Source organism: Eufriesea mexicana, unplaced genomic scaffold (genome assembly GCF_001483705.2).
Source record: "Eufriesea mexicana isolate 0111107269 unplaced genomic scaffold, ASM148370v2 scaffold592, whole genome shotgun sequence".
NCBI lineage: Eukaryota > Metazoa > Arthropoda > Insecta > Hymenoptera > Apidae > Eufriesea > Eufriesea mexicana.
The window spans coordinates 292,955-315,088 of record NW_016908735.1 but is presented as its reverse complement, the minus strand read 5'-3'; the positions used below and the strand labels follow the sequence as shown (position 1 = coordinate 315,088).

At 26.2% G+C, this 22,134-nt stretch overlaps 5 protein-coding genes across 5 annotated transcripts in view; 2 read left to right on the top strand and 3 right to left on the bottom strand.

The window, feature by feature from the left end:
* Positions 1 to 2,146, top strand: part of LOC108545830 (uncharacterized) — a 32,366-nt gene extending 30,220 nt beyond the window's left edge. Inside the window, exons 3-5 of the mRNA XM_017897622.1 lie at positions 2 to 177; positions 749 to 1,005; positions 1,366 to 2,146. Coding sequence (XP_017753111.1) covers positions 2 to 177; positions 749 to 1,005; positions 1,366 to 2,116 — 1,184 coding nt within the window. The 3' untranslated portion in view covers positions 2,117 to 2,146. The remainder of the gene's footprint in view (position 1; positions 178 to 748; positions 1,006 to 1,365) is intronic.
* Positions 2,147 to 2,534: 388 nt separating this feature from the next.
* Positions 2,535 to 5,816, bottom strand: LOC108545829 (ATP-dependent RNA helicase DDX24). Its single transcript, XM_017897621.1, has 9 exons — positions 5,631 to 5,816; positions 4,732 to 5,478; positions 4,514 to 4,659; positions 4,035 to 4,327; positions 3,742 to 3,964; positions 3,563 to 3,674; positions 3,175 to 3,292; positions 2,919 to 3,096; positions 2,535 to 2,832 (listed from the first exon to the last, which is right to left on the bottom strand). The coding sequence occupies exons 1-9, from the start codon at positions 5,814 to 5,816 to the stop codon at positions 2,535 to 2,537; spliced, it is 2,301 nt and encodes a 766-aa protein (XP_017753110.1).
* Positions 5,817 to 8,210: 2,394 nt separating this feature from the next.
* Positions 8,211 to 11,183, bottom strand: Cog8 (conserved oligomeric Golgi complex subunit 8). Its single transcript, XM_017897630.1, has 10 exons — positions 10,997 to 11,183; positions 10,801 to 10,872; positions 10,595 to 10,719; positions 10,238 to 10,513; positions 9,957 to 10,170; positions 9,730 to 9,890; positions 9,395 to 9,670; positions 9,131 to 9,319; positions 8,895 to 9,050; positions 8,211 to 8,528 (listed from the first exon to the last, which is right to left on the bottom strand). The coding sequence occupies exons 1-10, from the start codon at positions 11,049 to 11,051 to the stop codon at positions 8,211 to 8,213; spliced, it is 1,842 nt and encodes a 613-aa protein (XP_017753119.1). The 5' UTR covers positions 11,052 to 11,183.
* Positions 11,184 to 11,817: 634 nt separating this feature from the next.
* mRpL48 (mitochondrial ribosomal protein L48) lies at positions 11,818 to 12,595 on the top strand. Its single transcript, XM_017897620.1, has 4 exons — positions 11,818 to 11,841; positions 11,932 to 12,009; positions 12,097 to 12,230; positions 12,313 to 12,595. The coding sequence occupies exons 1-4, from the start codon at positions 11,818 to 11,820 to the stop codon at positions 12,593 to 12,595; spliced, it is 519 nt and encodes a 172-aa protein (XP_017753109.1).
* A 244-nt stretch (positions 12,596 to 12,839) lies between these two features.
* Positions 12,840 to 17,800, bottom strand: frtz (WD repeat-containing and planar cell polarity effector protein fritz). The gene is made up of 15 exons (XM_017897629.1): positions 17,718 to 17,800; positions 17,408 to 17,537; positions 17,159 to 17,336; positions 16,889 to 17,082; positions 16,665 to 16,765; positions 16,419 to 16,533; positions 16,125 to 16,334; positions 15,875 to 16,038; positions 15,673 to 15,780; positions 15,392 to 15,600; positions 15,202 to 15,325; positions 14,966 to 15,135; positions 13,190 to 14,895; positions 12,983 to 13,115; positions 12,840 to 12,925 (listed from the first exon to the last, which is right to left on the bottom strand). The coding sequence occupies exons 1-15, from the start codon at positions 17,798 to 17,800 to the stop codon at positions 12,840 to 12,842; spliced, it is 3,711 nt and encodes a 1,236-aa protein (XP_017753118.1).
* Positions 17,801 to 22,134: the final 4,334 nt, after the last annotated feature.

Genomic DNA, 22,134 nt, shown 5'->3' with positions numbered 1-22,134 from the left:
TCTTCCGAAAAGGATCAGTATGCGCAATGTTTGGATCCACATGGTCGCGAGGTATTTGCTCCTTTATCGGCAAGAGGAGAATTTTATGCTATTTGCCAGAATGGAAGTATCGATACTGGAAGCGATGCAGTGCTGTACAAAGTGCATCATCTTGCGAAAAGACCATTGCCTCTCAGGGTAAGTTTATTCTCTTACTCATTTTATTTCTTTTTCTCTTAATTTCTTTAATTATCATATTGAAGTTTACCATGCATCGGTAATAGTAGATCTCAATATTTAAAAAATTACTTTTATTTTAATTATAATATTTTAACTTTGAATAATAAAAATTTATGACTTTTATAAAATATTATACAAGATATCGTATATTTTATATAATATACGACACGATAAGCGATATTTTACAAAATATCATTTCTATATATTAAATTATCTAAATCAAATTTTGTTTAAATTGGAAAAGATATACAAGTCCAAATACAATTATAAAATGTTGCATTTGTACAGTATAGTTACAAATACTATAACAACATTTTTATTTTACTTTGCATCTGTACTTTCTGTTTATAATTTTATTGTAATTTTACACATATGTATAATTATACTGGTTCTATAAAATAAATATTTTGAAAGCTTAAGATATATCAACAGTCAACAGATATATAAGATGCAATATATTAATAACAATCAAGTTCTACTCACGGTTGCTGCTTATTACTGAATTACTTAACCATGCTGTAATTTTCAGGTTCGTTTGATAGCCGGTCCACTACCTGTACCATTGCCGAGGGAATATGGTGGTTTAATGCAGCTGGAAAGCTCAACTCGAGGTCCAATTGTTTTAGGGTGCATCGTACCGGAAAGACCAGTTCACAATCCAGAAATGCTTGAGTTAGTTGTAACCGGAAATGGTGCCCCAAGAGTGAGAAGAGCACGATTAGGTTATCCGTCAGAAGCTAGGCTTTTGGCTTCACCGAAAATGCAACGATTATTATCTGCCTGCAGGTAAATTAGTTTTTATCGATATACGCTATAATTCTTTAAATATATGAATATGTACTTCTTACACTTACGGCACCTTATTTTCAAACTGCCCTAATTTTCTTTTAACGTTATAACTGTATATCTCATATATAAATTACAATATTAACATTCTAGAAATTAATCGTTTATAAATCGATGTATGAAATAAAGATCGATTCCATGCTTACATGCGCGCGCATCGATGAAACAAAAATACGTTATATACGATCACTGATAGAAACTAATATACCGTATCGTGTCCCGTATTACCGCGATATTCGAAGGATGCAAAACATTTGTAAATATATATTCTATGTGGCTTAACCTGTTCTTCCACTTCAGCCGGGCTGTCGGAGATCGTGCAACGGAACCAAGAGTGGCACCTCTGAAACTGCATCCAGTCGGCGAAAATCTGAAAGAGATGCATTTAAAGAAAATTAAACCGAAACCGGAAACGAAGCCAATTCTGCAAAGCTTGAAAGATGGACTGGAACAATTAAAAAAGAGCACCGTTAGGGAGAAAAGTCAAACCAGACAAAATTGTCGAAATGGATTTCTAGATCGAATTTCAAAATTTGCTCAAGGCAATCGTAGCAGAAATCCTGCAAAAAAATCAGCTTCGTTCACGTTTGCGGTAAAACCCGAAATTGCTATGAGGTGTCAAGAACGTTACTCCAGTTTGGAGCCAGAAACTACCTCTCATCCGAGTCATTCGAACTCTTCCAAACAACCTGTACAAAGATCAGCGTCCACCAGTGTTTTAGAAATGCCAGCCAATGTTGAATTACAACCCAATTATTCTCGTGTTAGAGATAGTCTTACACCAGTGCCATCCCTTCCCAAGTTAACCAGGACCAAAGCTGACGACATTTATGCGGAGATTTGTGAGAATGCGGCCGCGCAGGTCCAGAAATGTCCCGGAAGTCACGTGATGGCTAGGATCAAAATCGTTGTAAAAGGCCGTGATTCGTCCACGGCACTGCCGAGCAAGATTAGCAATGATAGTAGATACGTAAACTCGATGGTAACGAGCGAGCAAATTGATTCGATTATCAGCACGGAAGATGAAGTTATTTACAATACGATATTTTAAACATGGAGAATTTTATTATTATATAAGTTAACCGGCTGTGTTTGATGATCGAGAACCCGTTGATTATTTTTATCAACGTATAATTAAAAATTAAATCTGTATCATATTATATAAAAAGCACCATAAAATAACATGTAATATTCTAGAAATTGTAATAATTGCATGTACATATTTTTGCCATACGTATTAACAATCGTAACGACAATGAATAAAGTTCGAAGAGCAAAAGGCTCAATCTTCCTAAAAAAAAGAAAAAACGGATCGATGTAATTTGTGCAAAAATAATCTGAGCGACTATTCTTAAAATTTATTTTATTACACGAAAAACAAGATGCAAAAAATAAAACAAATATACGAAAAAAGCTGATGTAACATTTATTTATATTAACTTCCTTTTATTTTAATAAAAAAATATTTGTTACACATTTTTCCTATTTGACTTCCTTAATGTTTTCTTTTTAAAAAAACCCTTTTTAACACTAGATCTTTTATTTCTTTCTTTTTTTTCCTTTGGAATCTCTTCTATAACTTTTTTCATTATATCAATAGCTTTTTGATTTTCTGTGTTTAACTTAAATTCAATATTAACATCAGGGTACTTCCCAGAAAATCCTTTTGGAAATAATACTTTTGACATAAGCGATTCCAATTGACGTTTTTTTATTTTTAGCTGACGTTTTAAGTCAGCTGTTTCTTTTATTTCTGTTGCTAAATCACTAGAAAATAAAATTATTTTTATCATAAAAAAACACAATAATAACTATTATAATTTATATATAATTTATATTAAATTAAATCATACTCTTCATCCTCCTCTAAAATCAAATCCATATCTTCAACTGCTTTACGCAACCAACCCTTTTGTGAATTATCTCTACGACATTTCAATTCTAGTTTATCAATCTCACGAGCAATATCAACCCTCTCTTTAACTGCAACTAATAATCTATCTATTATGGGAAACATAGGTAAATCTTCGGCTAAAAGTAAAATAATTGCATTGATGTTAAAAGTTAAAGTCATGAAGCAATATATTATCATTTAATTTAGCCACTTACTGCGTCCAAGTGTTTTACACAATTTACTATAATATTGTTTTTCAGATGGTTCCATCATTAGAACTGTTATACCATCTTTTTGTGCTCTTGCTGTCCTTCCACTTCTATGTACATAACTCTAAATAATAATTACAAATAAAATATTAAAAGTAATTTCTATTTCTATTCAATACATTAAGTAATATTATATTAATTTGACAGGAAATATGTCTGCACTCTTAAAAATAATGTGAATCATAAATCAATTATTTCGATAATATTATATTCCAATGATAAGGTAGCCATAAAACTCAGTAAATTTTGAAACTAAAACTTACCAATATTGTATTTATATTGACATCAGTCAATTTAATTAAAACAAATTTACTTTACTTTTATTTATACATACCTCACTTGATCTGGGAACTTGGTAATGTATTACATGTTCAACATTTGGAATATCCAAACCTCTTGCAGCTACATCTGTAGCTATTAATAATCCATTTTCATCTGCCTGAAATCTATGATTATTCCTGTTACCTTAGAATTATATATGTATTTGAAAGAATACTTTTTAAAATTATATACCTTTCAAGATTTTTTAATCTTTGTTTCTGCTGCATACTTGCATGTAATGCTAAAGGTTTACAATCAAGTATACCAAAAAGAGTAGCTAAACGTTTTACACAACCTATACTATTACAGAATACCAATGTTCTACCAGCATATCTTTTTAGAAAATAATAAAGATAATAGTCTTTATGATCTATTGTACATGCTATTCTACATTCCATTAAATTAGTGGCAGTACCTAAGGAATATTTATAATTACATTATGTTAAATACATTATTCCTGATTACTTGATAAAAGAATATCTAACCTGATTCCTTTGTAACATCAATAATTTTGGGATTTTTTATCCCTACTAATGCCATAATTTTTTGTAACTTTTGACCAGGTGTAAATTTTTGTATTTTGCTTTTAACATGGTTTCTTTTTTTCTTTTGTAAATACTCTGGAATATCATGTACCATAGTTAATGTAGCAGAAAATACAAATGTTTGTTTTTCTTCTAACTTTTTTTCATTTGTGTTTATCTTTTCCAATAATTGTTGCAATTCTTGGAAATGTCCCTTTTCTAACATTCTATCTGTTTCATCAATAGCCAAATACCTGTTATTTATATATAAATATAGAGATATATTCTATATAATTTTATTGATTGTACTGATTCTTTCAAAATGAATGATATACAAATATTATTAAAAATAATAGGCATTAATTGTCCTATATTATTTAATACATATACAACATTATATAAGTAACATTAACTTAAAAAAATCATTTAATACAACTTACTTAATAGAATCCACTTTACTCAGATGTGGGTTCCCTTGCTGTATTAATTCCCATAATCTCCCAGGTGTAGCAATTACAATTTCAGGACCTTTACTTAATATTCTTTCTTGCTTAACTGCAGCCATTCCTCCTAATACTACAGCTATCTGAATGATATCAATACTTAATAATGATTATTTAAATAACTGTTACTACTTATCACTTATTAAAATACTCACTTTAATATCTGTATATTTTATTAACTTAGTTAAGTGATCTTTAATTTGAATAGCTAGCTCACGAGTTGGTGTTAATATTAATGCATATAGTGGTTTTGTAGAATTTTGTGTTGCACTGATTTTTATATTATTAATTACACGTACACATCCTATACTATTTTCATTATTACTTTTGATATCTTCTTCATAATCAGACTCAGATAAACTATCATCTTTCATTTCATTATCAGAGCAAATCCAGCCTTTATTTTCAATAATTTTACTAACTTCTTTTTCAGGTTCTATATCTAACCGATTAGATTGTTTATTTTTTAATTCCAAAATACCATTTATAATTGGGATTCCAAATGCCAATGTTTTTCCACTACCAGTTTCAGCAGCACCTAATATATCTCTATGACCCAATATTGCAGGTGGTAAAGTTAAAGTTTGAATTGGAGTTGGTTGATGGAAATGTTGATCTTTTAATGCCTTTATTATAGGAGTAGATACACCTAAGATATGCCACTGATGAGTGTCAATGTCGTATACATTATCTTCACTTCCATTGCAATCATTAGAAAGTTGATTTTTATTATTCATATCTAACTCATTATTTGAAAAAACATGTTTTGTTACATTTTGATTATTCCTTTTTTTGAGTTTCTTTTGTTTAGGTTTTGTTTGCTTAGATTTCTTTAATAATGGTTCATCAGCATCTATGTCATTTTCTTGCCATTTATTTGAACTTTTGCGTTTTGGCAATACCTATAATAAATGAATAAATAAGTAAATATATCATATAGTGTATATATATTATATTTGAATATATTATAAATTTCTACACTTTTAATTACAATAAATATAATTCCAGTAACAGATAAAAATAATAATATTGAAAAATATAGTTTTTATTTTACCTTAACTCCTTTGCTATTATTTTCCTCATTGCAAATTAAAAATTTTGTCCTATTATTTCTTTTTTCTAATTTATAATCAGATAATTCTTCAATACCAATCAAATCTTCAATATTTCCAGAAAATACAGAACCTTCTAATCTTAATGGTCTCCACGTATTTAAATTACTATGCTTCATTTTTTTCATAATTTTAACGTTAGTATTATATATAATAAGTAATATAATCTTAAAATTATTATCTTCGAATATACATAACCATAAAACCAATGAGAAATAAAAACACGTGGAAAGTTAAGAGTTCATACACACAATAACAAAGGGTTACATATGCTCATACTAAACTACTCATGAACGAATGTACAAAAATATATATAGACATATTTGTGATACATAAATAATTATTTTCCATAAATAAATAGTGAAAATTTATACGATTACAGTATTATATATAATAAACATTGTATGATAAAATATATTAAATAAAACCTTTATATATATATATATAGTTAAAACTTAGTTGTTATGTATAAATTCAAATGTCAATCTTGAAGTCAACTATAAATTTTACTTAAATTTTCTTATTACCACGTTAATAAACATTTAATAAAGATTATAAATCATGTTATGTTTTATTGGTTCAATTTTTTGTCTGATATACTAAAATTAGTATTATTGCTGGTTACAGGTTAAATATATATATATATATATATATATATGTGACAAATATATTTTCAGTAAGTATAATAATGAAACCATAACTTATTAATCAGAACAATAATTTATTACAAATCATATATTTATTTTGTTAAATTTTCAGTTAGGAAAGAAAACATTATCTAAGAAATAATTAAATAAAATCAATGAAAATATTTTATATCTTTCTAATGATGATATGATATATAATATGTATTTTCAAGATAAAAAAACATGTAAGGAATTAAAGCTATGCAATAGTTTAAAATTTATAATAAATTCAATAGTATTACTATTTAAAAAAATTGTATTATCTTCTAACTGTAAATAATAAAACTGAAACATGCATCAGATGAATATTCAGAAAGATATAAATGAAGAAAGTATGTTTTTAATAATGCAATTACCTACTGTAACGAAAAAATTATTAAATCAATTTACAAATAGTTCAAAAATTACAGAATCACTTCCTGTAATTCAAAATCAACTAAATAAAGTTTTATCAACATCTAATTGTGATAAATCTATTAATTTAAAGACAAATATGGTAATACCAAAAATTAAAGATAGACAAAAAAGTACATTGAAAACGGATTCACATATTAAAACCATAACAAAAGTTCCAGTATTAAAAATAACTATCAATAAAAGATATAATAAGTCCTTTGTGCCAAATATAAATCAAAATACCCATAAATTAAGTACTTTAAGTACTGAAACAAAAAATAAATCCAATATAAAAGTCTGCCATTATTTAGAAAATGATGCACAAAATATTTCTCTCTGTTCAAAACCTGTTGTACAAAATGTAATATCTACTGTATTTAAAAAGCCCATCAATTATAAAAATTCAATAGTAGAAACAAGAAATGTTTATACACCTAAATTTGTATACACTAGAAAAGGCGATTTATCCAGAGATCAGTCGTATGTATTTTTACAAGTTATAATTTTTTATAATAAAATATCATAAAACAATATGCAATTTGTTATAATTATATAAATAAAGTATAAGTAAAGTATAACCATACCAATAACTTAATTATGTGTAAAATAAAATATTTTTAGACGTACACAAACATCAGCAGAGAGAATACAATATCTCTATACAAAAGCAAAACGAGACTGTCATATGTTAAGAATGCGTTTAAAAGCATTAAGAGAAAGATATTTACGAGAAAAAGAAGAAATAAAAAGATTACGAATTTATTTACAATGTTATTACAAATATTACAAAGAAGAATATATTAATGGAGTGTCTGAAAGATATTCAAAGAAAAGTAAATTACTAATGTTTTCACAAAATATAAAAGAAGAAAGAAATGAAGGATATGAAAAATTACTTCGAAAAGTCAGAAAAATTAAGCAAGAAATATTAGATAATGAAATACTAATTTCTGAAAATTGTTGTGAAACAATCTTAATTGATACATGATAAATAAAAAGAATAATTCAAAAAGTTTGAAGAATTGTACACTATGTATATAGTATATACATGTAAAAATTGATATGCAATAAATACTTTGCAAAACATTGTTAAAATATAATAATTTTCTTGTTTTGCATAAATTTATATAAATATTAGAATGTATGAAATAACATTTACTATAATTTAACAAATAAATTAATACATACGTTTTAATAATTTTTATAACATTTTGTACTTTTCATTATCATAATTTCATTGCATAAGTAAAATTGTAATGAAAATTTACTTATTAATATGAAGTATTATAAAAAAAATTATGATTAAAAATTTGATGTAATAAACTTATACTCTAAAGAGGAATAGGTATTATATGTATATAGTTAATTTAAAAAATTATTTTTTTTATTTACAAGGCATTTTGTATACAATAACATGTAATGAAACATAAAAATTTACAATTACCTATTTTGACTTGTATCATCATCATTTGAATTATTTGCCAAAGTTTTATTATCTTCAGCCAAAAATGATTTTTTCTCTTGTAAATCAGTAGATACAATTTTTTGTTCTGTAAACAAGTGTGATTCTGGTATCTTCAATTTCTCCAATTGTGAAGCAGTTATATCAATTTCTATATTTTCGGATGATGAAGATATTTCAGAGGAAGTTCTTTGCAACATTAGTGATTGTATATTAGAAACTGATGGATTTTTTGGAATTGGTAATAAAAGAGCCAAAGGTTCCAAAATACTGTCTCTGTTTAAATATGTTATTCCCTGTAAGAAATATATAGATATGACTTTATATCTGTAAATCACTAATATGATATTCATTCAAAAGGTAATTTTGTATATTCATACTACTTAATATTGTAAATTTTGTATATATAGCATAACTATTTCTAATTATTGTAAACTGAATAAATGTATATAAATAAAAATTTGTCAAATACATAAATTTGTGGTAAATGTAATTTGTTATTATGTGATACAATGCAAGAAACAAAATATATTAAAAACATTGTTTAAAATTAAAGATTAAATACTATTTACATTTCAATAAAAAAAAAAAAATATTTGTATGTCAGAAAGATTTTATAGTAATCTAATAAATACAATATCATAAAAATAACTCTTATATACCTCTGTTTGTAATACATTTTCTGAAACACCTAAATGAATTGCACTTTGATTTGGAGGAAAAATAATATGAATACAATACTGTACATAAGGAATTAATTGTTCACTCAAACATTCTATAAATTTAAGCATGTTCTCTCTTTCTGAAGATGCAAAAGCCTGTAAAATGTAAATTATGTTAAGTATACATTTATTTAATTACATGTTTAGCAAACCACAAATTAAAAATACTAGCTTACTTGTTGTTCTTGTTTATAAAAAAATAATATTGATTTTGCTACATTATGTAAAGATTCCTGTAAAATTTTTGTACAAAAAACAGAAAGTGCTATTGGTGGACAAAGCCGTATTTCATTAAAAGCTGATATTAATCCATTACAATATTCAGCTAAAGGATAAAATTCAACCAATTGTTCTGGTGGATTTTCCTATAAAATATTACAAAATATGTATGACACATTTTGTTTAATGAAAAAAAAAATTACAATAAAACGATTACTTACTGACTTAATTGTAGTAGTCATTTTAATATTAGTTTTATATATTTTATTAATTAATGTAAATGATTCCATATCTTTCTCAAATTTTTTTGTTGTCTTACGAACAGTGGACTCAAATTTTTCTCCAATAATACGTACAAATATATCAGACATTCGACCAGTAAAATCAGCACCTACTCTACCAAATGATAATCCAAAATATGTACATTGACCCAAAATAGAATCTATCGATGTCACACCAGGTAAATCTTGTTCTAAAGTCATTAAAAATTGAGATATCTAAAAGAAAATTAAATGTAATTAAAAATATACTTCCAAAACATATATGTTCGATATACCTTTTCTTCTATCCAATGGTAAAATATAGCACACTCATTTACAGTCAGATCTCTTCCTGGTGTTACTAGTTCATCATCATTAAACATAGCTCTATATTGTGTAATTATATTAAATAAATGTATTCTTGATAACTCTATTGTTTTTGTGATATGAAAATTAGCTAAATAAAAATATTATATGTCATTAAATTGTCTAGTTGTTAAGGAATTATATAAAATTAACTTACGATCATCTTTGGGTATAGCATTCAAAAGACTTTGAAGCCAACTGTCACGTGCTTGTAAAAATTTAATACGTAATTCTGGTTCTGTAAAAGCATCCATTGAACGTAATAACCCAACAAGTTGTAAACATCTAGCAAGTGGTAAATCTCCTCTTAATGAACCAACAACTTGCCCTACCATGCCAGACCAACTGTTTTCAATTTCTGCCACTATGGACTAAATCATTAATAAATAAAATGTAAGATGTATTTTACTTACAATTTATAAATATTTTAAATCATACCGATATAATTGGAATATCTCCATGTTTAGTTCCTAATTGACGTGCATATTGAGACAACTCTAATGCTTCATTATATTGATTACTCCTTAAACAAGACTCCATCAATTGGGGCATTTCAAGTACTTCAAGTAGTTCTGCATTTCTTGTTAGTGTTAAACTATTTATTCTTCTATGTGTATTTATATCTTTTGATGTATCACAAAATGATTGGCACTTTTCCACAAATTTGGGTATCTTTTGTACAAGTCCATCAAGTCGACTTTCAGTCTTATTAAACTTGAAATTACATAACATTTCTTTACTAGTAAATATATCAATAATACTATACAAAATTACTAAAGTCTGTTACATTATTACTTGTTTAAATATTTCTCTGGAGCTCTCTGCTGTTTGGACAAAGGTTTTATAATTTGCAAACACTAGCTCTTGAGTAGTTTGCAGTACTAAAGTTTTCTCATCATCTAAATGATCAGGTTCTTTATCTAAAAAGATATAAACATTTTGTTTCATATAAAAAGTTCTTTTTCAGATAAAAGAATTATTATTAAAGGAAATTCCCTTACTGAGTTGATCAACATCGTAACCACCAAGTTTTGATAAATATTGATAAAAATCTGGATTTTCCTTCCATGATTCTATAATACATAATAATACATATTTGCAATTAAAAATTTATTTTAAAGACATAGTTCAAATACAATATAATAATATTAAATAATAAATACATATGTCACTAACGTAAATATAAAAATAAGTTACCTGGTATGCCATTTGGAAATACAAGATTTATAACATTTTCAGTTTCGATGTCCATTTTTACATAAATAATACATTTGTATATTTGAATAAAATATATTTAAATTACTTTTGTGTTCTGCATGATGCATATATAGGTACACGTCAGAAATATCGTTTCCGATCTTGACAGAATACTTTGATTGTAGCAGTACAATTATTGGCTGGTTATTGCATGAATGAAATACAAGTCCAAGAATGAAGCTCCAATGATTTCAATTCTTGAATAGACCAATGTTTACTGTACTGTCTAGTATAATTTTGCATAAGGAACTATATTGTAACTATAATAAATTTATACCCACGAATTGAATTAACATGACAAATATAATTAATAAGAATGTATTATTAAAATATTATTATTTTATATTTTAAATAAAATCATTTTGAATTTATAAATTAGATATTCTCGAGATATTGAAATTTTCTTCTGGAATATTTTTATCGTAGTAATTTAATTTTTATGAAAACAAATAAAAATAATTTAAAAAAAAATTTACAAGAAATTTCAAATAAATTTAATGATTATATATCAATATTAATCTAACTTTTTAAAGAATAACTACAAATTTTGATTTATTTTAAAGATTTCAGTACAAAATAATTTTTCTTAGATACATAGTATAGTCGACAGATTCTATCATGCACATGTAAGCAGATATGACACATGTATAACGTTTTTGTATTAGCTATGATAGTTCAGTTAAAATAAATGGTAATATATAAAATTATCTATAGTGAAAAATTAAATAACAATTTTCAATAGTAATTTCATTTAACACAAAATGGTATTAAATATTATTAAAAGGGTAAATGGATATTATTTTCATTTAAAATAAGGTTATGTAAATTTGTTTTCAATTATTGGAAATAAACATTTAATCAAATTATATATGTAGGTTCCAATATATTGTTCTTCTTCATTATTTAATAAAGCTGTGAGGTTTTACAGTATATATGAGCCACCATATTTAAAGGTTATTTTATTAATTTGTTTATATCTTTTACAGGTATATAACATTTGCATTTGATCTTTTTACATCAATTTGTTTTTACTATTACAGCAAAAAGAACCTGAAATACCAATTTATCCTGTTTTAAATATACAGCTTAAAGGATATAAATATCCTTTACTCGAAAGTTATCAATCTTTTATTCACAAATTAGCAAAAGTATTGCAGTTTACTGTTGATGATAGGTAATATTGCAATTATATTTTTATAATAGAAATGATTATTTAATACTATACATTTCAATAATGTATTTATCTTTTTTCATAGTGCACCTTTTCCACATAGAGAATATAAGATAAAAAGATTTAAACAAGGAAGTACAGTAGTTGATGCTGAATATAATTTAAAAATTTATGAAAGAAATATGCAAATATCAAATGTTACATCTGTAAGGTGTCCTATTATTATTAGAATATTAGAAGCAACTTTACCTGAAGGAGTTTCATTATCTATAGACCAATATGACCCAGTGATGCAGAAGAAACGTATAATACCAAATAAAATGTTGCTTGATTTGAAAGAATCATTGAATGAATTTACGAAAAAGTAAGATTTTATTATAAGTAGTAAAAATGATACTTAATACTTATTTTCATAATAGATAATATGTTTACAATTATAATTTGGAAGAAATATTTACAAATTGACACAAATAAAAATTATGAAACAAATTTTTATTGTATAAAAATTATGTACAATATAAAAGTATAGATATCCTTATATAAAGCTTAAATATATGTAAATACAGTCTTGTGTATGTATATATGTATTTTGTTTTATTTAAATCTTTTTTTCTATAATAATCCAAAGTGTACAACCTTTATTTTTGAACCTTCTTCTGGTCTTGAAGATTCTTTGACTTTGTCATTAATATCTTCTTCTATAAAATGTAATATTACATATTTGAAATTATTAGTCATCAAATTATATTACTCACTTGGTAATGGTTGGAAATCTTTAAGATAATCTTCATTTCCAAGGCACAGTGGAAGGCTTTCTGCTAACTCCCGTTTGGGATCAGTTAAATGTACTTGGGTAATTGTAGAACGTTTTTGTTTATGTGATTGACCCTGTAAATTATGATAATAAGAAGTACTGCATATTTTTGTTTCTTAATGATTTGTTTATATGTAATTATACTTACTGTACCAGGTACCAATATATGTGTCACTGTATCTGAAAATTTAACCTTTGGTTTTTCATTTATTGCTAATGCTGTATCTGTGAAGGTAGAAAAGGGAGAACAAGATATTGAAGTAGAAACTGGAGGTGATATGATAGGTAGAGGTGGAATGTTGGAAGATATCTTAGGTTCTTTGTTAGTACTAGTATTTGTTCCATTTTGTGATAATACTAATTTTGTATGTCTGTCAAATCTATTTTGTACACTATAGGTAGAAGAAAATTGTGAACTACCTAGTCTTATGTTGTTAGTAGAAGAATGCATATCAATATTATCACAACTTCCATGAAGTGAAATGCAATCAAAGTCATAATTAAATCTATATCTAGAGGATTTAATATTATTATATTTGTGTTGTTCTTGTAAAATATTAGATGCAGAATTTTGTCTTTGTAATAAATGTGAGTGTATATTCCTTGTTCTAATAGATGAAAATTTTTTGATAGACTCATCAATATCTGCTAATCCTGATGTACTTCTAGATAAAGGAAGATTTTTTTTTGGAAGACTTTGAAAATAATTTGTAAATGAACTTGTTAGCGAAGGCGGTGGTGGAATATTGAAATCTACTTGCTTTTTTCCTGGGAAAGCTTGTTGTACTTTTGTAATATTACAATTATCTTCATTATTAAAGCTCTTTAAACTACTATTGCAAGAATCTTGTACTTGATTTTCAACAAAATTAAACGTTGTAGATGCAAGATTACTATGATTGGTATGAAAACTAGATGTTAATTTATTTGTTATAACCGAATCAGGAAGTGTTTTAGATACAAAATCATTCATAGTAACAGATGATTTTATATTTTTTAGGGGGGATGAGGCAGTGTTGGAATCACATTTAGTAGTTATTAAATCATTGAAAGAATTGTCATATGGATTTGAAATATCATTAGCAGGAGTACTAAAAGATGTTGACATAATATTATTATCCATATTATCTAACGAGGATCTTAATAAATCGGAAGAAACGTCTGATGTAACTGACTCATATGTTGGATTATTAAAAGGAGTCGACATAAAGCTGTTTTCTTGTACTGAGTTTGTTGTTATTGTATCATTGGATACACTATCAAGAGGAAATTGCATTTCACCACGTAATACTTTGTTCAATGCTGTATCTATAGAATTTTCATTAACTCGGTTAGATATCCCTATTTTTCGTTCGTTTAAAGATAAACTTCCAAATGAAGTCGTCATGAGATCATCAGAAATGTTACTGAAAGATTGTGAATTATTAGTAGAAGACATTGTAGATACTAATGTTGGATTTGTATGAATTTTATAAAGTGGTTTGTTGAATGATGTTGATGTAAAAAATGTATTTGAAAGCGAAAGGTGTGATGAATGATTAAAAGAAGTTGTGGTAAGAGTACTGTTAGGTATACTAAAAGGTTTTGTTTCTAAATTACAATCTGTTTTTTCATCAGGTGATATGTCAGTAAATGACGTGGATAGCAGGTTTTTATTAAGAGGATGTGGATGGAGAACTGGTAAAGGTGGAATTTGGCTGTTGGGCTCTTTCTTATAATTGTGACTCTTTGATTGTTTTATATCAGTCTGTTTTTCTTTTGAAAAGTTTTCACTTTCGTCACTACAAGATTCTTCTCCTTTATCACTTGTTGAATCAGAGCATAATGAACAGGATGCTCTAGAACATGTAGAATCTAAAAATTGTGTTGTTTACTATATTCCATAGAACAAAGTAATTTTGTAAAATATTTCATTTACTCTTACGTGAACTACTGCAACTATTTGATCTACTTAATATACGTTCTGCATTTTCTTTTGCAGCAGTTGCCATTGCTGTATCATTTACAACTAATGCATAAAAATGTATGTCCATAAAAAGATCATGGTCATTTAAGTCTATAGCAAGCCTAAAAGCTTTCTCAAACATGTGATACCTACAATATCTAGGATTAGTCTTGTATATAACACAAATACCTTTAAAAAGTAAATAGATGAAATACCTTAATAAATGATGGAAGAAACGTCTGGTTAAGTCCCTTATTTCATCTCCATATTCCTCTTCGATAACTTGACTTATTGGTTTGATAGGTACATGAAAACTACCCAGTGCATTTTGAATAAGATCTACAAAGAATCAAATTGTTTGCATTATACAAGATAAATTACTTAAATTACAAATATGTAGCTTACTTTCACGTTCTGTTGTGAGTGGTAGTTTAAACAAATAATTTACTATCTGATTTAATGCATGCATACATGCACGAGAATGAGTATCCCAATTCATTGCTAGTAATAGAGAAGTTGCTTGTTCAACTTGTGATAAAGATAAATATCTTTTAACTAATACATCACCAGTAAAAGAATTTCCTTCCAACATTTTTATAACACCAAGAGGACCTCTATCAATATATTACATTAATCCTTTTTATTATTTGTTATTTGTTTTATTAAAGGAATTCATATTATCATACCGTTGAAAAATTAATAATAACAAAGAATTTCCATGATTATATAAATTAATATAACAATTTAAATCGTTTTTTTTATTCCATTCCATGCGCAGTAATGCTGGTTGAATTCTACAGTGTAAATAAAAATAAGCTTTTTTACAATTGCTATTATATTAAGGAATTAGGTTATTATATAAGTAAGGAGATAAAATCAAATTAATACCTAAAATATGATGATAAATCAAGAATATTTGCTTGTGCAACTTCTTCACTTAATGTTTGACTTTTAATACATGACAAAGCAATGTCAAAATGTTGAAATTGACCTTTATCATTTCCAACAACAAATATTATTCCATCACTATGCCATGATGCCAATGTAGGTATCTTAAAGATATATGGATTATGTTGGGATTATATTTAAGGAATTATTATTTAACACTAAATATTAGGTATATATATGTACAACTTACAAAAGCTGCTTTTACACTAATAGTAGTAGCTCTAGTCTGATCATAAATTATAACTGAACCATCTATACAACACAATAATAACAATTCTTGAGTTGGAGAAAATTTTACACAACTTGTATGTGTAGGTAATGGTACAGAAACCATTGCTATTCTTTGAAGTTTATCTTGTTGGGAAACTTCGTACGTCCGCCATTCTATGGTTACTTCTCCCTACATCATATTTATGATATAAAGTGTTCAATTGAAAAACTAATGTTACAGAAATTATTGCAGTAAATAATGTGTTACTATTACCTTTCTTGATACTTTTTGTTCTACAGAATGAATAATATTATCACTACATGGATCAAATATTATACATAGAGGATCAAACTCACTACGTATATAACAAATTAATTCTAATTTTACTCTGAAAATAAAAACAGATTATATATAAATATCTTCATTACATAAGTAGAAATTGATATTTTCATCAAATATTACAAAATTGAAGTAAATAAAATTAAACATTTGGCATGATCTGAAATTATAATCTTATACCCTAATAAACGATAAAGATGTATGTTAGCACGATCATGTTCTTTTACAGCAGGACTCCAAGGATAAACTTCATTCATGGTAGATTTCCACCAAATTAATATCTATAATTTTTAGAAGATAGTTTAAAAAAAAATTTGAAAAAAGATAGCTGGAAAAATTATTAATCAAAAAAATATGAATAAGAAAATATAATTTAACAAAATTTTTAATATAAACATATTTACCAAATCTCCACATTTATTAGTTTGTACTTTCTTGTCCAATCTGCGACCATTAGGGCCAAATAGATCAATAGTGGATAATTTTGGTTCCAGTTTATTAATTTTATCAAAGACATGTCTCTTTGATCTTGTAAAATGTACAACAGTTACTTGATTATCATTATAGGTGCAAAGTATATAATTCTTAGTAATAATCACTAAAAATATAGATGATAAAATATTTGTATGTCTTTTTAATAAAGGTACAATTATAAATGATTTAAAAATATTTACCATCTGATATATGTTCTAATAATTTTCCTATGAGGTATTTATCAAATGTCATTTTACAAATATCACCGGTGGAAATACTAACTTGTATTTGTATTAATAACGCATTACTTAACATTAATTGTAAAATACAGTCATCATACCATTGACAATATATAATTGAATTGTCTTTTAACTGTTCCTATAAAGATCAGTTCAATATAAAATACAAAACTGCTTGTATTTTTTATTAGTATTTTATTAGAATTTTACCTCTAGATATTTGAGAGAATCTTTTAGTTTATTTCCTTTCTTATTTGTTGGTACATATATCATACCACGTTTTTGACAATAAGATCTTTTTCCTTCTTCGTGCACATGATCAATACGTTTGTCATGGTATCTACAATAATAATATAAGATTTGTTTTTGTTATAATAATAAGAAGTATTGTATAGATAAAATGATTTATTTGTAAAATTATTACAATATTTTAAAAAATAAATAGTTTATATTACTTAGTTCTATTAATGCATTTTATTATTAATTTAATTTATAATACGAATAAATTAATCTATCTCACCGAAATGCACCAAAGTCTGTACTCTTTATATTGATATTATCGTCGAAAGTCCACAAGATTACTTCACCCAATAATGTAAACATTATAATACAACTATTCTAAATCTGATAAATAGTCATACTAGACAGTACATAAACAATGTCACGTTAGATTTAAAAAGATTATGTTTTATAACATTAGTAGCAAATATAATAATATATTCAAATACACAGGATAAACACAAAAAACATTACACTATTTTATTTACGATTATTAAGGCATTCTTCACCATTTTGTTACAGAATACTGTATTACCGATACATCATTTAGATTGTAATTGTAGAGCCAATCATAAAATAATTATTTTATTTTTTATGGTGTGAAATTACTAAGTTTTAGTTGCTAAAGGAATAATTTTTTATAATTGAATAAATTATTAGCTAATTTGTTCTGATTATTTGCTTATTTACTTTGATTACATACGATAAAAATTATATTTCAATTGCCACTAATTTATAATAAAATAATAAGACAATTATTAATTTTATATTTCTTTTTTATGAAATCTCACTTATAACAAACTTATTCACTGTAGGTAAAAAGAATTATTTATTAGTTAAAATAAAAAGTTAATTAGTGCGACTTATTAAAGTCATAGACTAATACATAAATTTCATATGCAACTTTTCTTCCTTAAACTACCACGAATCGTAATAAATTTTGTAGTGAATATTTTTTAATTGATTATACATATAAGTATTACATACTCGTCGCCATAATTAAGGGATCAAGAAATTATCATGGTAAAATTCTGAATCTTAGATCTGTTGTAACTTTATGAAGAAATATTGTATGACGATCAACTTTGGCTCGTTTTAAAGCTTGAAGCCTCTACTTTAACATACATGTACTGTAGGTTCTCGAAAATTTCCATATTTCGAAAAGTAAAGTGAAAAATTTAGTATAGTCTTTGTCTTCAAAACTTTGATATGTTTAAACGATTCTACGAACCTTGATAATTTTTTTTGCTATTTCCTTTGAATAGACGTTGTAGGGGGAAATTCTTCCTTTACAAAGGTCCCTCAAAAGTAATCGTATGATTTTTTGTTGCCGTTTTATCGCATTAAGAACTCCATACTATATATTTCGTTTAAATTCCCACCACCGGGAGCATTGTATTCTTATTCTATGCAGTGTCGATGATACTGGGAGTGACTCATGACAAAGGAGCTCTAGTTTTTCTAGTTTTTCAAAATCGCGTGATAGAAAAATGCATTATATGATAGATCTATTCTATAATTCATCTTTGAATCTATGTAAAATAGTTTTAATAAAAATATCTTTTTTTTCGATATTCGGCATTTAATATTTAACTCTTTTTTTAGCGGAGAAAGCAGATGATGGTTATATCATAATTATAAGTTTATGAAACTTATTTTTTCATGAATAATATTCTTATAAAGAAGTGAAATATATGCTATTCTTAAATAAATTTTACGTTTTTGGTTTGGAACCTCGACATGTTTCACGCTATCGTTAGTAGATGACAGTAGCTGTGAATTCTCACCCATTTCCTTTTTTCTACTAAAAATTTTCAAAAATCCATAAGTGTTCATATAAAGAACTTATTTAAACTAAAGAAACAATTAAAGTACACTTCCATCCATTTACACTTATTTAATATCTCGTCTTGAATAGTAACATTTGACAACAAATTTGTAGGTATCACTCTAAATACGTGGAGTGCCATCTAGTAACGAATTGTCCAACTTCACATAATGTAATCTTTCAATTTTAATTCTAGTTCCAAAATACCTATTGTCATAATCAATAATAAAAATCGATTATTCCTGTTAATGATGCCCATTATTTAATATTATAAATATTATATTATAAATATTTCTGGACCATTATTTTGAATTTTCTGAACTTTTCTGCTAGAAAATTTTATGAAATATCGGTGCAGAATTTTAGGGACAAAAATTCGTAACTAGGGATGATATAATTAGATATTAATGTACATATATATTGAACTTAGATGTAAAGGTATATGTACAAGAAGATTGCACAGTAGAACTATAATAAGTTACATTTTCCTTCTTCTGTGAAAAAGTAATTTTAATTCTAAATTTCTCCTTATTAACCAAGTATTATCAAAACTAAAAAAAAAAAAAAAATAAGAAAAAAAAAGAATATGAATATTTATAAATAAAATTGGAGAAATGTTTTATTTATAATATATCAATTATTTCCCATTATTAGCTTCTATTTAATTTTAGTCTTTCGTGGAAAATAATTTCGATATTTACTTGTTTCCTCTTTTAAATAGAATGAGATGTTTACCAATCGTTTTCTGAAGATCATTTTTCGTTCCAAATGGGATACAATAGAAACAACGAGGATCATTTTCTGGGAATGTATGATTAGAGTTTCAATTTATCGAAGAAACTCAGTAATGAATAAGCTTTCCCCTTGGAAACTTTCGTATATGGTGAAACTTGTTTCGACTTTGCTTGTTTAAACTTACCAGAATTGATTATTGGTTATTAAGGATTTATCATGTTAATCATCTATGGCTTCATTTCGTATATTCGTTGGAACCTTTAAAATCAAATTTGTGGTACTACTATCTTTCAATAATTATTGCAATTTTAATCACAAGGAGTCGAAATAATCTTCTTATATTAAAAATAATTACGATCGTAAATTAGTATGTAAGTACTGATAATAAATACGTAAATTAATATTTTTAAAAACAATGATAATTTTATTAATTTATGCGGATAAAATAATTTCTCGTCGATTAATTTTGAAGTAACACAAAAATGAAAAATGAAAAATTCGAACCATTTATATAATTATCATAATTGCCATAATTTATTCTCTCGTATTTATTAAAATTTTAACCAGAGTCAATCGAAAATTCGAATACAGGAAAAGAAAGTTAATTTATTCAATACTTCAAGTTGAATCTAAGTTCCTCTCACCATTACCAATTTTTCTATCCACAGAAAACGTTATTAATATTTCTATTTTATTCAAAAATGAAACATACGTCACTAAATATTTCGTCATTGGAAATTTAGATTTTCTCAGTTGACTTAACCATCGTAGTACAATTTTTATTCCGTAAACTGGGAAAGAAAAGGATAACCAAACAAAAGTTATACACTCGTTTACATAAAGCAGTATATTTTTCAGATCGTTCTGTAAATAAAGAAAAATCATAGCAACGGAGATGCAAGACGTTTGGAAATCCTGCTTCTCTTTATGGCAAATTACTGTTCCGAGAAGGATACTTTCCAGCCGTTTATACATTTTCGTGAACAGATAAATTGCATTTATATAAGATAGACATCGAGATTAATCATCAGCTGTGCACTTTATGGTTTGTTCTCGCTGATGATAAACGGGGTCTAGATAAGAGTACGATTATAAAAATTATATCTAACGTCGTAGGTTGTCAGCAAAATGACGTATTCCATTGTTCAGTTATTTTCGAAATGCACTTTCTACGTTTCACAGCACAGCTTGTAAAACCATGGAGAGAAAAGAGGATCGTATTTTACGACGAAACAATTATAATTGAAATTCTTAATACGATTGACCTAATTTATTGATCAAATAAAAGTTCCATACTCCTATGCAATATTTAGTTCACTGAAATGGCGGTGCAGATAATTATTAATTTGGAATGGAAACAACAAAGTGTGTTAATTGTGGATTATATTAGATTTATCATATTCCTGTACTTTGTATTCTTATACATTTTATTTTTATACGAGGATTCATATTTTCTTAAGTCTAATTAATCACGAGTCTGATTTCTCACGAAGTTATATTAAATTCACAAAGGAAGGTATAATGTAGATTTTGTTTAAATGTTACAGAAAAGATAAATAAACGAAGGCAGTCATTCAAGGAATGAATTCTAAAATTATTTCTTTAATGAATATTATTTTGCAGAAGTACGCCTTTGTTTCATTTCTATCAATCAAATGAAACGATTGAAAAATTTTTTAATCAAAACTGAAAAATATACAGCAATCGCTAGTTTTGAATACAAACCAATTTTACTTAGTTGATTTGGTGCTCAGGAATACAGTACATTATTGTTATAATAACAAAAATTCATATCAGAAGATAATGAAACGAGAAGTTAGGTCAACTTTTATTTCCACGAAGACCTATATTAATCTATTAAAACCCGATATAAAGGTATAAAGTCACGTTTTCAAAAATTTATTTCCCAATGAACTCCATCAACCCCTGTAAATAAATTAAAAAATAAAAATTCATAATTTAAAACATATAATACACAATCATGGAAACTCGAACAGTTTTCGTCTCTTATTTCGAGGGTAGAATCTTCAAATGCAAATAAAACTCAAAACACATATATATGTGCGAAGAGAAAAGTACAATTTACAATTCGCAA

Coding starts and splice junctions, on each gene's coding strand:
- mRpL48 (XM_017897620.1), top strand. CDS start 11,818: ATGGTATTAAATATTATTAAAAGG. Junction 12,010..12,096: donor ATGAGCCACCATATTTAAAG/GTTATTTTATTA, acceptor TTACTATTACAG/CAAAAAGAACCTGAAATACC. Junction 12,231..12,312: donor CAGTTTACTGTTGATGATAG/GTAATATTGCAA, acceptor CTTTTTTCATAG/TGCACCTTTTCCACATAGAG.
- Cog8 (XM_017897630.1), bottom strand. CDS start 11,051: ATGGACATCGAAACTGAAAATGTTATAAATCTTGTATTTCCAAATGGC. Junction 9,671..9,729: donor ACCATTGGATAGAAGAAAAG/GTATATCGAACA, acceptor ATTTTCTTTTAG/ATATCTCAATTTTTAATGAC. Junction 8,529..8,894: donor AAAATGTATTACAAACAGAG/GTATATAAGAGT, acceptor TATTTCTTACAG/GGAATAACATATTTAAACAG.
- LOC108545829 (XM_017897621.1), bottom strand. CDS start 5,816: ATGAAAAAAATGAAGCATAGTAATTTAAATACGTGGAGACCATTAAGA. Junction 4,660..4,731: donor TAAAATATACAGATATTAAA/GTGAGTATTTTA, acceptor GATATCATTCAG/ATAGCTGTAGTATTAGGAGG. Junction 3,097..3,174: donor GTGTAAAACACTTGGACGCA/GTAAGTGGCTAA, acceptor TTTTACTTTTAG/CCGAAGATTTACCTATGTTT.
- frtz (XM_017897629.1), bottom strand. CDS start 17,800: ATGTTTACATTATTGGGTGAAGTAATCTTGTGGACTTTCGACGATAAT. Junction 17,337..17,407: donor ATTCTCTCAAATATCTAGAG/GTAAAATTCTAA, acceptor TGATCTTTATAG/GAACAGTTAAAAGACAATTC. Junction 15,326..15,391: donor ACTCACAACAGAACGTGAAA/GTAAGCTACATA, acceptor GATTCTTTGTAG/ATCTTATTCAAAATGCACTG.